The sequence below is a fragment of the Pseudorasbora parva genome, chromosome 12 (assembly GCF_024679245.1).
Source record: "Pseudorasbora parva isolate DD20220531a chromosome 12, ASM2467924v1, whole genome shotgun sequence".
In the NCBI taxonomy this organism is placed as follows: domain Eukaryota; kingdom Metazoa; phylum Chordata; class Actinopteri; order Cypriniformes; family Gobionidae; genus Pseudorasbora; species Pseudorasbora parva.
The window spans coordinates 2,693,800-2,712,500 of record NC_090183.1 but is presented as its reverse complement, the minus strand read 5'-3'; the positions used below and the strand labels follow the sequence as shown (position 1 = coordinate 2,712,500).

The 18,701-nt window shown below is 40.1% G+C and overlaps 1 protein-coding gene across 1 annotated transcript in view; it reads left to right on the top strand.

Moving 5' to 3' along the window:
* Positions 1-18,701, top strand: part of necab3 (N-terminal EF-hand calcium binding protein 3) — a 59,905-nt gene that overhangs the window by 37,100 nt on the left and 4,104 nt on the right. Inside the window, exons 6-12 of the mRNA XM_067458751.1 lie at positions 770-906; positions 11,654-11,775; positions 13,716-13,795; positions 13,891-13,944; positions 16,265-16,377; positions 16,638-16,715; positions 18,510-18,601. Coding sequence (XP_067314852.1) covers positions 770-906; positions 11,654-11,775; positions 13,716-13,795; positions 13,891-13,944; positions 16,265-16,377; positions 16,638-16,715; positions 18,510-18,601 — 676 coding nt within the window. The remainder of the gene's footprint in view (positions 1-769; positions 907-11,653; positions 11,776-13,715; positions 13,796-13,890; positions 13,945-16,264; positions 16,378-16,637; positions 16,716-18,509; positions 18,602-18,701) is intronic.

Below are 18,701 nucleotides of genomic sequence, written 5' to 3'. Positions count from 1 at the left end.
TATATAATATAAATTATATTTTATATATAATATAAATATTTCTTTAATATATGAACACTAACTTTTATATTGGATGTGATTAATCATTTGACAGCCCTAGTTTAGTGCTAAAATGACTAACAGGAAATAAATATAAAAAACTAAAACTAAACTGTAAAAAAAATACAATAATTATAATTAAAAAAACTAAAATGTACCTAAATTGTAATATTTAAAAATATATATAATGACAATTGCACATATCAAAATTACAAAACAATTTAATGAAATTCCAAATATTAATAAAAGCTATATTATCATACGAATAATGCTAAATTGACAATAACACCACATCTAATTTCTTGGCCTGCACCATATTTAATACTTACTTTGCAGATGACAATAGCTTTAATATTTTGTTGATGCAGAGACAGATATTTTTCAGGAGGACAAACTCTCAGAAATGATCCACATCTCCGTCTGCCGGCACTGATCTTTCCTCCAGGGCAGTAATTGTGTCCGACACACAGCCGATCTCTGTTAGCGAAGGATAAAGTGGGCCTTAATTTTGTGTTCAGATCGGTCGTTACTTGTCAGGATGTTTCCTGGATGCACATTAAACTCAGTGGTTGGTGTCCTCCATCTTAATCATCAGTCGTGATATTTTCTGCATTGATGAAGCAGGATTTTAAACACTGAAGGCCGTAGATGACATTTACCTCAATGACTAATGCAGCAGGTAAAGCAGACGGTGAGTGTGAAATAATGCAGCGAGCGTTTTCCTCTGCAGGACTACCAGGGATCATCGGTGCTGGGGCAGTTTGTGACCCGTTTCATGTTGAGGGAGACGTCCAGCCAGCTGCTGTCGCTCCAGATGTCTCTGCAGTGCGCTATGGAGGCCGTGGAGGCGCAAAGTAGCACCTCTCCGTGAGTCTCACACACACACACATTTTAATTTCTTTATTTGAATCCACCAATCAAATTTCTTACAGAAAGGATTCAAATATTCTCAGAGGTAGCACACCTTTGACATTGACCTTTGTAAAACATTGCTTACGCCACACAGCAAGGCTGCCTATCACACAAACACACACACACACACACACACACACACACACACACACACACACACACACACACACACACACACACACACACAGCAAGGCTGCCTATTACAGCTGATATAGAGCAGAATTTGGCCAGCTGTTTAGACTGTCCTTTTGGTAGCCCTGCCAGTCTTAAGCCCTATTCGGACTGGATTAGTTTAACATGGGGGCGTGGGGGTAAAGTAATTATTACCAGAGGTTCTCAGTGATTTTAGTCCTGTCCGAATGTGCCATCTCGGTATTCATTACGGACAATGTCAGTAAAGATTACAGAGACTTTTACCTTCTGTAAAAAGTAGGGGTGTCAACAATAATCGATTCGGCGATGCATCGCGATGCGGGGCATGAACGATTCAATAATCGATTATGTCACTGTTTATTTTCTGGCGGACGATAAAGTTGTGAAGTTTCAAATACTTCCGGTTCCGAGAGAATAACAACAACAACAAGGAAGATGGCTGAGGCGGAGGGAGATGACGGCGATAGACGGGTTATTAAAAACGCGCTAACGACCCGAGGTGTGTAGGATTGTACGTATATATTTTTTGCACAATAATAAATTAATCTATAATGACGAAATACGGAGCAATTCACCTTTATTCCACAAGGTGGCAATGTCTGATACCCAATGATGAAGTGACATTTCACTCATAGTTACCTCTGACAGAAAACGAAACAATAATTATAATCTGCAAAACTTGAAATGGCTCAGTGATTTACTGCAGAGAGCAAGTACTAAACACAATCAAATATTAGTGTCACTGTCTCTTGATGATGGATGTGGTCAAGAAGCTGTCAGTGATCAAAATATTGATTTTGAAGATATTGAAAATGAGTTTGGAGAATATGCTGGAGATGGCGAATATGAGGCAGATGCTGAATATACTGGTAAACGAGCTCTGACGAGGACAGATAATGATGGTATTAAACATCTGCTCAAACTGAACCCTTCCAAGCTCCAAAAGGTAACGAAATAGGTTTTATTTTATTCTTCTGTAGCTGTTACTCTAAAATCAGGAGTTTTGTATATTATCACGACAGGTAGAGGTCTATCCATGTTAAATATAGATCTGGGTCGCGAACGACCTGAATATGTAAGAATGTTTGGTGAAACAGTCATGCATTTAAGGGCTAATTGCATTTTATTTAATTTTATTTAATTACATTTTATTTTATGTAATAACTTTTATGTCAAAGATACAGGAGACACATAGCAGCCAATACAACCTGTTGTTTAATATCTGCTTGTATTGCCTCATGACTGATGAAAAATTTGCTTTGTGTGCAGTAGAATTTTGATGCATCACAATGCATCGTAGAATCGAATTGAATCGAATCGTTACCTGGTGAATCGTAATCGAATCGAATCGTGAAGGCAGTGCCAATGCACACCCCTAGTAAAAAGGTCTGGAAAAATGACCTTGGGTAATAATAATCCCGTTCAAATAGACCTGCTGGAAAAATCTATGGTAAAATTCCGTCATTTCCTGTTTAAAAGTTAAAAAAAGCGCATTTTGCGACCTTGGAGGCGCTTGAAGCATTCGGTTGCGTTGTAGGTGGTGGGACAAATCTGTGGAAAATGTCCAGTATTTTCCGCATATCATTTAAAGCTAAAAGAAGATCAAAAGCACTTATTAGAGGCACAACATATTTTAGTTCTAGGAAAGTGTCTGTTACCAACATATTCCAATCAGAATCATTAGACTGGACCTAACTGTTTATTAAAACACACATATTGGAGACGGAGTTCAGACTGGCGCTCAGGTTGTGTGTTTGCTCACGTGATAACGGTAACGTCATACGCACATGACGTCAAGAAAGGTGCGTAAAGCGAGTTACTCCTCCCACTTCTGCTAGTTTTACTGAGATGTCTTATCCCGTGCGAATTGGCCATTAATATTACAGACGTCCTGAGGTAAAATGACTTTACCCCCATGTTAATCTAATCCCGTTCGAATAGGGCTTTAGTCCACTAACGGTTTATGCACATGTCCCAGGCTGCCAAATATCAAAACCTCAAACTTACATGCATAGCCTAGGTCACTGACCTTAGTTGTTGGTATTTAGTCATTTTTTCCAAAAAGGCTATGTCCATATACAAATCATAAACACAACCTACTTCAAGGACTAACAACTCCTTTCTATCTATATCCACCAACACAACATCAGAGCTGTTGAACCAGTCTGGTATTACTCCTGAATGTTTATACATAGGCATATTTTTTGGAAAAATGTCCTGAACAGAACAATACGGTCATGGCGTGCTGTGTATAATCCCTTGTACACATTACATCCATTCACAATATGACCAACTGATTCAAGGTGATCAGAGTCAGAATGCATTATACAGTGTGGCTGGTGATTTTGAGGGTACCATAATGCTAGATTGTCTCTGGTTGGCAGCACCTGTAGTCTGTCCTTAACAGTGAAGCAGAGAATATCCTCCCCTATTGCAGCATTTCTGTACATTGAGTGAGAGGAAGAGTGGTCAGCAAAGTCAAAGACATGCCAACTTTCCCTGCATTCTTATTCCAGTCCAGTGCTCTTTTGTGTCCATCTGTTTGATGTTCAGTAAGGATCTTTTTGCTGTTGTGCTCTGCAGTGTGTGTTGTGTCTCCTTATGACAGACTGTGACCTCCACAGTAATAGATGTGTCTGTGTCCACTGCATCAGACACTTCAGGAGTCGTGTGAGAGTCGCTTTCAGTCCACTGTAATCAGAGGTGTAGTGGTAAAAAAAGAGGTGGGTAAACTATAAATCCTGGGTGACCGCATCGTGGTCACGGTAAGGTGTGCCACTGCCTACCGGTGTATGCAGCCCAATCTCACGGCAATTCGTACTAATTTTACGAGGTGGCTAATATGAGCACATATGAGAGAACACACTAGAACATATTCACATTAAACAAGCTGGAATCAAAGAATTTTACTTTTGTCTTAAAAAATTACTCAAGCCGACTAATCGATTATCAAAATAGTTGTCGATTACAGTTTTTGCCAATTGCTAATGAGGCGGGTGCAGATTAACGACAGAAGGATGAATTTGGTGGCACATATTTTAATTTAAAGAAAACTCAGTTTCTGTAATTAACAGAAGAAAGACTATATAAGTTGGACTGTAGTTTCCACAAGTGTATAGCCTAATGGCTCAGGACATTAACAGTCGATTTTGCTAAACTAAAAAAACAATAAAACCAAACATTTTCCATTTGAACACAAAATACACTGCATCATTACAGCTTTTTTTTACAGGGTTTCGACATGCTCTACATTAAACCAGCTGCCTGTGATTAATTAATATCCCAACAATGTCCAGAGTGCCTCTTAGTCCACTTGAAAAGTGATTGTCACAAGCTGATTAAATGTACTACAAATTGATAATTATGTCATTTTGAAAATTGCCGGATTTCCATTTTTGAATCTTGGTTGCGTGTGGTTCATGAATGATTTGTTCATTTTGAACGAATCTTTAATATGACTCTGGACTACTGAGTTGTCTCAGAGAGAGATTCGTTCATTACGCAACATCTCTGATCGTTCTGATTCTGAATCGACAGGTGAGATCCGAGTCTTTTGTTCTTCCTGTCAGTCCCATAGAGACAGAAAGAGAAAAGATTGGTTCATTTTGCTGAACGAGACTCAAAGATCCGAGTCAGTAAAATGATCCGAACTTCCCACTACTCTCACTGACTGTTGAAGCGCAATATGAAAGACTTCGTCTAACTGTACAAACAACCAATGAAAATGAACAATATGAAACTTAAACAACATAAGCTTAATTTAAAATGGCCTAGGAACTGTAGGCTATTTAGATGTGGATAAACGCACTTTGGAAACGCTATTTCCGAATTTTGGGAGGTGCGTAAACGGCATTTAGGTCCGTTTAGCCTCCACTACATCCCTGACTGTAATGTAACTTCCAGTCTGTTTCACAGATCGTTCAGGTCTGGCCAGTTTGAGCGAACTCTGAAACCTGCAGTGTGTGTGTCCAGTTTGCCATTGCCTTTCCTCCTAAAGCCTAGGAGGCTGTCCTGGTTACCTGTGGCCAAAGGGACCTTTCTCTTCCTAAGATCCAATAAGAGGGACGCTCTGGCTAGCTCTCTGACTGCAGCATCATCGCTGTTGAGCATGCTGATGAGGTGTGCTAGTCTTATAGGGGAATAGGTCCATTCCACATTTGGGACCCCCAGACCCCCTTCCTTTAGTGTGAGGAAAATTAAGTCTCTGGTGGAATGAGAATTCAGTCCCAGCCATTTTCTGACGGCCTCAAATGTTTTAGTATTCTTGTCCCGTAGGACATTTTGTGGAATATGAATTTTTGCAAAGAGAAAAGAGCCACACTTCTCTAATGGCTTCCAGTTTTATGACTACAGGTGAGGGTGAGGAGTCGATCAGAGCGAGCCTGGCCTTAAAGGCACAGGATAACTCCTGCACCTGTTCACCCCACTCATCTGCAATGTTGACTTTATAGCCAAGGTAGGTGTATGTTTCATGACGAGAGTAGACTCTGATGGGCTGTCCCATTATTGTGAAGGAGGGGAGTTTGTCAGATTTAGATTTGTACCAGCGGTTTCCACCGCTTCGCCGCTCGTAGAATGCTGCACATTTGGTGTGCTTCACCTCCAGCTTAGACCACTGTAGGAATTCATGATGTCTGAATGTCTCCAAACTTCCCAATGTACCACTGGGAAGTTCAGAAATAATTTTGATACCTAAGTTCCTGAGATAGGTGTGGCGTAACCGTTAAAGATGGCGGATGGGAGACGAATTTCTGCAGTGGCAGGTGTTTTATTCGCTTTTTTCCCACAACAATTTCATTGTCTTGTCGTTAAAGTAGTACATATTTACATAAATTAATAATCATTTGAAGCATATTGTGTATTTTAAACACATCGAAAATCGCATCTAATTGACCATCGTTCCAGAATAAGCAAGCTGACTATCTAGAATAGATAGTGTGGTAAAAGTAGCTATACAATAGGATCATGTATAGCTGAAAACTATTGCCATTTTAGTCTTTAAGCAGCCTTATCTTGTCTACGTTATGCCTTTTTTGTGAATGTGATTATAAACGATATGCTTTCGTGTTGTGCTGCTGTGTTTGCCAGTGATTGTATGATTTTCTGGGACCGGGAAATGACTGAAATGGTTATAATAACATTTTCCAAAGGCGCACAAAAGTATGAAACTGGCGTCCTCCATTTTTTTCCGACAACAAAGCACCTGAACACAACCAGCTCGTAATCAGGACTTCTGAAGTGGGAAGTGGGAAACTTCCGATAGCACGTGAAGGCAGCATAAGTTCTTTCTTGGAGTGGTTTGGTGTCCAATGACTTTTTGAAGTGTCTCTCATAGATCTCAAACTTGTTCCATTCCGGATATTCAAGTTGGCGCACATAGTTGTTAAAGTCAAATTGGACATCCTCGCCAGCCAGGATGGGGTTTGCGGGACTGGGTCATATGTTTGCCGCTATGTTGTTTCCATCCATCCATCCATCCATCCATCCATCCATCCATCCATCCATCCATCCATCCTACCATCCATCCATCCATCCATCCATCCATCCATCCATCCATCCATCCATCCATCCATCCATCCATCCAACCGTAATTTCAATATACAGTAATTCTACTTTCAGTTTTTAGTTCTGTATTCTATTTTCCACCCCAATTAAAATCCAATTTAAATAATGATTAATTAAAAATATTTCCTTTTTTACATTTCTATGATGTTTTAGAAGAACATCATAAGAGCTGTGGCATCGTATGAACCTAAAAGGGTTCATATATATACATACACCCAAAAATATTATTGATATGAATATGGTTCTGTGAGCACAGAATGAGCGAAGATCTTTTGTTTTTATTATCCTGCGTGTCTCTGCTCGCTGAGTGACATTCACCTGTCTCAGCATTTCATATCTACGAGACCAGCGAGAGAGGGAGAAACACGGAGAACAGAGAAACAGAGTGCAGTAGAACTAGTTGTAATGTATTCTTCATGATGAAGCACATTTGTCTTATTTATCCGTGGGGTATTTTCTTCCTCACAAAGCAGCTGTCACCGAAACATGCCGGTATTCTCATAGGAGCACTTCAATGCGACGGAACAACGGGAAAATGTTTGCATATGTTTTTGTTTGCTACTAATCATTCAATATGTGAAATAATATTTCTGCTGTATTTCTCCCTGACTGTAATTCCCATTTGTCAAACAGAAAAGCCCCATTAGGACGATTTCATAACATGACTGCCTGCTCAGTTCAGCGGGTACCCATAAACACAATGAGAGCGGAGTTTATCGCAGTCCTGGTGAACATCAGAATCATTTCTGGGTGTTATAGCTTCAGTCAATAATGGTGACAGATGTTTCTTCTGATTTTTGTTCTTGCTAAGCTAAACTTCAGACCCTTTATTCACTCATTCATTGTGTCATTTTTACAAACACACGACACATCGATCAGGCATAACAGGTGAAGTGAATAACACAGATGATCTCTTCATCACGGCTCCTGTTAGTGGGTGGGATATATTAGGCAGCAAGTGAACATTCTGTCCTCAAAGTTGATGTGTTAGAAGCAGGAAAAATGGGCAAACGTAAGGATTTGAGCGAGTTTGACAAGGGCCAAATTGTGATGGCTAGACGACTGGGTCAGAGCATCTCCAAAACTGCAGCTCTTGTGGGCTGTTCCCGGTTTGCAGTGGTCAGTATCTATCAAAAGTGCTCAAAGGAAGGAACAGTGGAGAACCGGCCACAGGGTCATGGGCGGCCAAGGCTCATTGATGCATGTGGGGAGCGAAGGCTGGCCCGTGTGGTCCGATCAAACAGACGAGCTACTGGAGCTCAAACTGCTCCAGAAGTTAATGCTGATTCTGATAGAAAGCTGTCAGAATACACAGAGCATCTCAGTTTGTTGCGTATGGGGCGGCATAGCCGCTGACCAGTCAGGGTGCCCATGCTGACCCCTGACCCCGCCGAAAGCACCAACAGTGGCACGTGAGCATCAGAACTGGACCACGGAGCAATGGAAGAAGGTGGCCTGGTCTGAGGAATCACGTTTTCTTTTACATCATGTGGATGGCCGTGTGTGTGTGTGTGTGGCTTACCTGGGGAACACATGGCCCCAGGATGCACTATGGGAAGAAGGCGAGCCGGCGGAGGCAGTGTGATGCTTTGGCCAATGTTCTGCTGGGAAACCTTAGGTCCTACATCCATTTGGATGTTACTTTGACACGAACCACCTATATAAGCAGTGGCTGTGGCTCTTCCAGCAGGATAATGCTCCTGCCACAAAGCACAAATGGTTCAGGAATGGTTTGAGGAGCACAACGAGTTTGAGGCGTTGACTTTGGCCTTCAAATTCCCCAGATCTCAATCCAGTCGAGCATCTGTGGGATGTGCTGAACAAGTCCAATTAATGGAGGGCCCACCTCAACACTTACAGCATTTAAAGGAACTGCTTGGTGCCAGCACACCTTCAGGGGTCTAATGGAGTCCATGTTTTGACAGGTCAGGGCTGTTTTGTCAGCAAAAGGAAGACCAACACAAAATTAGGATGGTTTTCATAATACTATGCCTATATATATATGGCTATTTACAAGTTTAAAAAAGTTAAATACTATTAAAACTACAGCACAAATGTGAGTATAATATTGCTTGAATACTACAGTTCAAACAAGAAGTTAATATTACAGTTTTTTCTCCATTGGTTTGGCTCATGTCTTGAAACGGAAATTACATTCTCAAAACAACATGGACAAACCTCCAAGCCACTTGGCAATTGTTCTCAATTTCTCATTAATTTCATCAAACTGCAAATGTCTAAGTACAGTCTCAGTGTCTCAATACATATTTGCAAATGATTATTGTATAAGTCATCCCATCCACAATAGTCAGTTCAATTGTCAAAATTAGTCAAGAACATAATACCATGAAAACCATATGAATCCCTTGGAACATTTGATAAATTTATTACAGTCAGATGACGGCAGCGTGTGGATGGCCATGAGGGTGAGGAACTGTTGTGAAACTCCAGCTTTAGGCCGCATATAATCTTCATCGTTTTTTGTTGGTGTGTTTACACAGTATATTTTGCTGTATACATTTTCTTTTTACTCTGATTTATGGAAGTTACTTTATGAGTATGAGTGCAATGTGTGATGTCAAACCTTGGAGGCTACTCTTACCCTTAAAATCGTATTTCTTTTTAGTCTTATACACAATTGTATTCTGTTAGCTTGACAAAAAACAGTACAGTACCCATTGTCAATGAAGAACTGGGCTAAGACTGAAAGGAGGACATGAGGGATATTTTAATGGTCCTCTGCCATAGTGACAACACATCAAAACATTTTGACTTGCAGTGCTTACACAATGCCAAAGGGACGAAGCATTTTGGGGGCACTGACTGTTTAAATGAGAAGGAAATTTCATTTTGACACATGAGTGAACTGTTTTGGGAGAGGTAAGAGCTTTTGCAGATAAATCATGGTGTTGTGCCGTACCATTCATGTTATTTTGCACCAAGAGTGCGGAGAACGTCTGGTCTGTTTCAAGAAGTGAGCCAAAGCAATTGAGAAGGATCTTTGCCATTTTCGTGGCACCGACTCTTTGGGAAAGGAATTTAGTTTTGAAGCAAGAGTGAACAGTTTTGGGAGAGATATTAGCTTTTCCAAGTGAACCATAGTGTTGTGCTGAACTGTTGCCAAATGATCTTAGAATTTTTTGAATGTAATTTCTGTTTCAAGAAATGAGCCAAATCAATGGAGAAAAACTGTAATACTTACATTTTAGACATAATATTACAAGTTATATCTATTTTGGTGAATAATTTCTGAATAATTGAATTATTGTTGAAAGAATTGGTTGAGTGAATGTTTCAGTGACTCACTCATAAAGACTTGTTTTATTTCTGAATAATTCAATCGTTGTTGAAAGAACTGGTTGAGTGAACGATTCAATCCCTGCGTCCCAATCCGCATACTATCCATACTGAATAGTACTCGAAAATAGAATTAGTATGTCCCAAATTGTAGTAAAAGAGTATTCCAAAGATTCCCGGATGGTGTACTATTCCGGTCCGAATTTGAAGTCCGGATCGATGCGCACTCTAACGGCTGATATTACCCACAACCCATTGCGAGTTGGACGAGGATTCGATTAGAACTACAAATGTGGATAAAAAGCGTTAAAAAACTACAAACATGACGGATGTGCGAGTACGACGGTTAAGTAGAGAAGTTTAGATAAAGGGGTTTGAGTGAGCAACTATCAGTATTTAACCTGACGAAAATATATTTATTCAGTGCTATCCACATTATATTTCACCTGCGGCAGCATTGTGAACTTTTGTAATGACACGTGTGGCCATTAAGTTTTAAATGCATCATTATATTTAAACTGCAAACACGAGGAGAGTCTCTGCATTAAAGACACACGAATGGCAGATCAAGGAGCGGCTACATTTCTCTCCGATACGGTAGGAGATTAATCTGAATGTGGAGGATTTGAACTGTGACGAATCTGACGATGATTGACACGGCAGGTAAACGGTGACGGGATGCACGTAACTAAGTGACAGAGTCGGTTAAAGATGACGAAGTAGTGTCCCAAAGCTTGCAGACTTTTCTGCTACACACACAAAAGTATGTACTTTTTCTTCACAAAAAGAGGACATACTTTTAGGACGTAGTATAAGTAGGCGAATTGGGATGCAGCAATCTCATGAAGACTTGATCCATTTCGGAATAATTCAGTCATTGAAAGAATTGGTTGAGTGAATGATTCAATGACTCTCTCATAAAGACTTGTTCACTCATAAAGAAAACTTGTTACCAAATGTTTCAGTGTTGTTGACTGAATGAATGAATTAGAGTATTAATTCAACATTCAGTAATGCAGTCACTTGTACATGTAACGATGTAACTGCACTATATCAGGCATTTCATCCAGTCTCGTGAATAAATAGTAAAGCTAGTCTAAAGGTATGCAATATTCTTAAGTTATATAATTTTTTTGTAGAGATGTTTTTTTTATGTTTAAATAATAAGAGTAATACATTTTGTAAGTGTGTTTGATGCAGTTTATCTCATGAATGCACAAGAGATTTTCACAATACATATGCAGATGAGCTTCATCTGAAACGCAGCTCGTTCAGAAATATCCACACGTTTTTGAGTCTGTGGGCTGTTATATGACTATATATGAATAGCATAAGTGGGTCAACCACAGCCTTAAGAGAGACTTCTGACTCATGTGAACATGTGTGTGACGTCAGCAGGGTTACGACATTGACAAATATTCACATTCAATGTTAGTCGCTTGTGCTCATCAACTATTGGCAGTGAATGCAGACACACAGATGCTGTTTTCTTGCAGTTATGCTTTGTCAAATCTGCCATCCGCTCAGCTGGTCTCACTGTCTTCTGCTGGATATTCATAGATTCATAGATGCTGATTGCATCTAGTTTTGAGCACTATTATTACTGAAAAACAAGATGCATTCTAAGCACAACAATATTCATCCCTTCCTATGATGCAGGAGATTCTCGTGCTCTTTTTATCTGTAGGGTTGAAGTTAAAGTGCCGGAGCATCTTATCATACAGAAGAACAACAGAAGATGTGGCCGCCGAGTGCAGAAGAACATGTGTCTGTCGCCTACTGATCCATACTCGGGCATCCTCACTACCGGTAACACACACACTCTCATACACTCACACACATGCACACACACTCTCTCTCTCAAACACACACACTCACTCACACATACACTCACTCACACACACTATCACAAACAAACACATACTCACTCTCACACACTTACACACACACACACGTAAACGTGCACATACACTTGCTCACACACACTCACTCACACTATCACAAACAAAAACACATTCACTTATACATTCACACACACTCATAAAGACACACGCACACACACATACACTCGCTCACACACACTATCACAAACAAACACACACTCACACATACACTCACTTACACACACTATCACAAACACATACTCACTCATACACTCTCATACACTTACACACACACACACACACACACACACGTAAACTTGCACATATACTTGCTCACACACACTCACTCACACTCACAAACAAAAACACATTCACTTAAACACTCACACACACTCATAAAGACACACACACACAGACATTAATAAGGTCGCACACTCACTCTCACACACAAACAGACATCACACAAACAAACATACACACACTCACTCATACACTCACACACACGCATTCATAAACTCACTCACTCTCTCTCACATACACTCACATACACACACACACACATGTAAACTTACACATACACTCGCTCACACAAACTATCACAAACAAACACACACTCACTCACACATACACACACACACACACAGACATTAATAAGGTCGCACACTCACTCTCACACACAAACAGACATCACACAAACAAACATACACACACTCACTCATACACTCACACACACGCATTCATAAACTCACTCACTCTCTCTCACATACACTCACATACACACACACACACATGTAAACTTACACATACACTCGCTCACACAAACTATCACAAACAAACACACACTCACTCACACATACACACACACACACACAGACATTAATAAGGTCGCACACTCACTCTCACACACAAACACACATCACACAAACAAACATACACACACTCACTCATACACTCACACACACGCATTCATAAACTCACTCACTCTCTCTCACATACACTCACATACACACACACACACATGTAAACTTACACATACACTCGCTCACACAAACTATCACAAACAAACAAACACACACTCACTCACACATACACACACACACACAGACATTAATAAGGTCGCACACTCACTCTCACACACAAACACACATCACACAAACAAACACACACACACTCACTCATACACTCAAACACACGCATTCATAAACTCACTCACTCTCTCTCACATACACTCACATACACACACACATGTAAACTTACACATACACTCGCAAACACACACTCACTACCAAAAACAAACATACACTCGCTCATACACTCACACACACTCACACACACACACACTCAAACTCAGACACACACACACACACACACACCACACACACACACACACACAGACACACACACACACACACACACACTGCCCCTAAACCTACCCATCACAGGAAACATTCTGCATTTTTACATTTTCAAAAAAAACATTATTTAGTATATTTATAAATTTGTATAAATCCATACTCCATAAATGTTTATAAATCCATATTTGCATTGTGAGGACATTTGGTCCCGACAATGCAATATAAACAAGTACACACACACACACACACACACACACACTTAGACTTTCTCACAAACGCAGCTTTTAAAAGCCAATAGTATACATTTTGAATGGGTTATAATATACTAAAGACAATAGTGTCATTATCCAGCTAAGTTTGTTCTGACCCAATAGTGTCAGTGCAGTCAAACTGATATGACTGATTATAAGGTGTATTTTAGATGTCTTATTTGCACAAAATGTCTTTAATAATAACTCTGCTGCTGATGAGTGGAGTTGTGTACTGAGTGTTGGTGTGTGTTGCGTCTCAGGCGTTACCGTAGATACAGACGAGCACTGGTGCTCTCAGATCAACAGACTGCAGCAGCTCATCGACAAGCTAGAGTGTCAGGTGAAGCCATCGAAATACACACACAATAATCTTTGAGCATTTATATTGACTTAGCATGTCTTATAAACCTGCTTTGATTTGCTTTTCATTTCTAGAGTCCAAAGTTGGAGCCACTGAAAGAAGATACACTGGCCAGCACGTACAAATCAGTGAGTGATCTCATCCACCGCTTCAGAAGTCCAGTCCATATTTTATGTGTTTAAGCTCCAAGATCCTCCGTCATAAATAAAAATTAAATGGCGGTCAGATTGTAAGAACATAATGATGAAGAATACAATTTGTTTGTTGAAAATCAGTGATGGATGAATCCAATAAGTGAACAGGCAAAGTATGTAATAAAGTAGCGATTCAAAATTATTTGTTCTTTTGAGTCAAATCAAGGAGTTGATTCGTTTCTCAGAATCAGTCTGAACGATTCAATTGCGATTAAGAATGATTCGCTGCTTCAATATCAGTGAACATTATCAAAAAAAGAGTATGTACTTACTATGGACAATATACTGCTAACTTTTTAGACACTTAATTTGCATGTTAATTGAGATTAAATTCAAATGTGTTATAGTTTGCATTTATATATTAAATGCAATTAGCTGAAAAGTTAGTTTTAAGTACATATTTATATTTAATTTCATATTTACATCTATTGTCTTTGAAATAAAGTGTACTGCTGAATGTACTGACAAGCACTTACGGTAAAATATAATTAATGTAATTTCTATTGAAATATCCATTTAATTAAATATACTATATAACACATTTGTGATGAAGTTGCAATTTAGTACATTTAAAATGTATTGTGGCGTGTTATAGACTAATAACACGCCACAGTTAGTCAGTGTTAGTCAGCACACATTAAAATATGTGTACTTCTGTAAAGCATGCTAAAGATTACTTCATCAGGATTTTAAATGTACTTAAACTTGGGGGGGGGGGGGGAATGCTGTTTCATGCATACTGAGCTTTTTAAACTGTTAAAGACTTGGATTCCCATCCTAAACATAGACAAAGTTTCAAAAACTAATGTTGGACGTTTGATGGAGTATTTCTGTGTCAAAAATACTCCTTCCGGTTTCTCACAAGTTTCGGAGAGTTTTTTTCGAGTATGGGTCGGCTTGACGTTAATAGATCGGAAGGTCCTTGTATGGGCCGTACGGGCTCTTCTCTCGGTAGGGTGCGCGCCCGCGTGACTAGAGCGAGAGAGGAAACGCACGCCCGTAAACACTCGCTCAGCTGCAGATCCAGTTGTCCGTGAACACTTATGACACGCCGCGCTCCACTTTATTCCTATGGGTGACGTCGAACGACTTCAACGCTTCAGCACAGCATTCTGGGAAGGCAGCGCTGCATTTGAACCGATTTGAACGCAGAAATGACGGGAAGCTTCACAACATCGCTTCAGTCGCGTCTCAAAGTGGATCTCCACGGTCACTGCTGTCAGGACTTCACCAAATCATACCAAAGAAGTGTGTTTCTGACGGAGCGGTCCCAGCGATAAAGGTTCGGTCCTGCTTTGGAAGCAGCCGGTGAGTTAAACTGCTTCAGATGTCTGTGCTGTCGGCTATCGTCGTGTGAGTAAACATCAGTAAACGACACGATCGCGTGCTTCGTCATCAAATGCGCTAACGGTTACTCCATTGTTGTTCTCTGTATAACGTTACACTAGTCTGACGTGCGAAACCGTTTTGCTTGCTACTGCTAAGGTTTAGTCCCATACAATAGTCCATAAACCGAATCATGTCCTCATAAACTGCGAGTAAACACACAAATGTTGACAGGCCACTAAATACAGTCCATACCACAGAGACGGACGTCCTGCTGCTGCTGTTTCGCCTGTTCAGTTTATTTCAGCCTCCGGATCTGATTCTGGATCATATCTATTAGCTGAGATCGATAGCGTTGGGCTTCTCCACGCTTGAGGATGTCACCGCTTTGTGCGCTCCTCATTCTTTAGCTCCGCCCACACGATACGCCTCCAGGCGCTCGTTTTTTTCCGGAAAGACTCGGTACAGGCTATATTTCTTTTATAAATATAATAAAACTAAAGACTTTTCGGAGATATGAAGGATGCAATACTACTCTACAGGTACTCAAGATTGACATGAGATTGACTGAAACTGAGTGTCCCCCCCCCCCTTTAATGTTGATATTATTTTAACAAAGTTCACTTTTTAAAATGTGTTAAGAAACTTACTTTAAGTACACTTCGATGGTCTTTTATTTCATTAATATTATATTATCTGCAAAAACATGCACATTCATTAGAGTTAAGAACACTTCTTTTTCACGAGAGACAGTGTCAGCATTTTTAATGTATTATAAAGTATTATATTGTACACAAGGACACGAGGGTGAATGAATCATACGCAGATGTTCAGCAGAAACGCTCACTTGCTCTGCATGAGACCAGAAGCTGGCATTAGCTCTCTTTTTCCCGTTCGTCATGTTTGATGGCGGCCTTTCCTTCTCTAGAACATTCTGCTGGTGCAGAGACAGATGAGCGTGATGGAGAATGATCTCGAGGAGTTCCAGAAGGCTCTGAAGAGCTACGCCGACACCACCGCCAACCAGAACGACAACCTACAGTGAGAAAATCACACGCTATCATTATTACTATAATCAAGATACTGTATGAACACTGTAAAGCCTGATGTATCAAATAATGGGATGAAAAATCTCTCTCTCTCTCTCTCTCTCTCTCTCTCTCTCTCTCTCTCTCTCTCTCTCTCTCTCTCTCTCTCTCTCTCTCTCTCTCTCTCTCTCTCTCTCTCTCTCTCTCTCTCTCTCTCTCTCTCTCTCTCTCTCTCTCTCTCTCTCTCTCTCTCTCTCTCTCTCTCTCTCTCAGTGTGTCTGTCCAGAAGCTTCCGGAGAAGAGCTGCTACATCATCTATGAGTTCTGGCAGGACCGCATTTCCTGGATGAGGTGTGTGTGTGTGTGTGTGTGTGTGTGTGTGTGTGTGTGTGTGTGTGTGTGCGTGTGCGTGTGCGTGTGCGTGTGTGTGTGTGTGTGTTGAGCAGCATAATGATTTAGAGAGTCAGTTCAAAGGTCTTTGTAAATTAAATCCTAATGGAGTGTATTTTTGCGAACACAAGACAAGCACGCCCGAGTCTGAGGGTTTGTTCGGCTCCTGCTGGGCTTTACATCTGTCAGGGAACATGATCGCCACGATTCTCTTCCGTCCACAACAGTCACACACTAAACATTTATTAACCAGCAGACAAAAATATGTTCTAAGAAAGTTTTGCTAATGTTCCCAATTAAAGGGGCCATGTTATGCCCTGATGTTGTTTTTTGGGCTCTACTAGAGCAGGTTTTCCTGCTTGAATGTTGATTATTTCCTCATATTCTCTATTGTTGCGGCTCCTCTCTTCCCAGTCTTTCAGTAACGCTCTGTTTAGTTTCTGGGTGCTTCTCAAATCTCAACAATCACAAATATTTCCTGAGCACCAAATCCTCATATGAGAATGATCAGTAAAGGATCAGTGACACTGAAGACTGGAGTAATGATGATAAATTCAGCTTTGATCACAGGAATAAATCACACTTTACTATATATTCACATGGAGAACTGATGATTTACACTGGAGGAATATTTCCCAATTTTGCTGTATTTACTGTATTTTTGGTCAAACAAATGCAGCCTTGGGGAGCAAAAGATAGTATTTCTTTATTTAGAAATCTGTGGGTGTGCGTGCATGCATCCGTGTGAGCAATCGTGTGTGTGTGTGTGTGTGTGTGTGTGTGTGTGTGTGTGTGTGTGTGTGTGTGTGTGTGTGTGTGTGTGTGTGTACCTCTGTTTTCCAGCCAGATTGTTGAGGGTAGCGAGTTGTTTCAAATTAGCAGACCTCTCGTAGTAACACAAATTTCACAAACAATCACGCTGATGGAGAAGATTTACACGTGACGGCTCATGTAACCTAATCTCATTTGTGATGCTTCACATGAGCATTGTGAACTGAAGTACATACGCCTCATCTTCTCCTTAAAGATACTGATCTAATTTAAGAATATCATTTCAGAAATAAATTATAACTTACAGTAAATAATACTAACAATGTAATTATCTCTCCCATGGAGGAAGTGTGTGCTCTCGCCTGCTTTAATAGATGCATGAAGTAAAATGATACAGTTTTTTAATAAATCCAAACATATTGAATATTTAGGTTTGTTGCATCTATTTACACTAGCATTCAAAAGTTTGTGGTTGGTAAAATTGTTTAATGTTTTATGCACACCAAGGCTTCATTTATTTGATAAAAATACAGTAAAATTGTGATATATTATTATGATTCAAATCAGCGGTTTTCTATGTGAATCTATAGTAAAGTGTAATTTATTCCTGTGATCAAAGCTGAATTTATCATCATTACTCCAGTCTTCAGTGTCACTGATCCTTCACTAATCATTCTCAGATGAGGATTTGATGCTCAACAAACATTTATGATTATTATCAATGTGATAATCAGTATTATTTGACAAATACTGATTATCATATGCACAAGGAAAATGTATTTGCTTATTTAAAGCTGAAATGTGTCACTTTTGCACCCGTAGTGGCATCTAGGACTGCAGAAATGATGTTCATGAGCATAAGAGAGACGTCAGACTCTCATAACTCACAGCTCAGTTTAGTCTCCTGAGCGCTGAAGCAGCCGGCCGTGATCTTCTGGAGGATGTTGTTCATTATATGATCTGATGAGATTGTCCTCTCTGCAGTTATTTGCAGTCTGACGCCAGTAAGATGTTCCAGCGCTGCGTCATAGACATGCTGGAAGACCCGGAGATCGTCTCCACGATGCTCATGCCAGGTGAGAGTGTGTGTGTGTGCTTCACGTCATTTATCAGTTTGGCTATTTAAAGCCGTTTCTGAACGCATCTGGAGTTATTGGTCTTTAATGAGGAGTTATG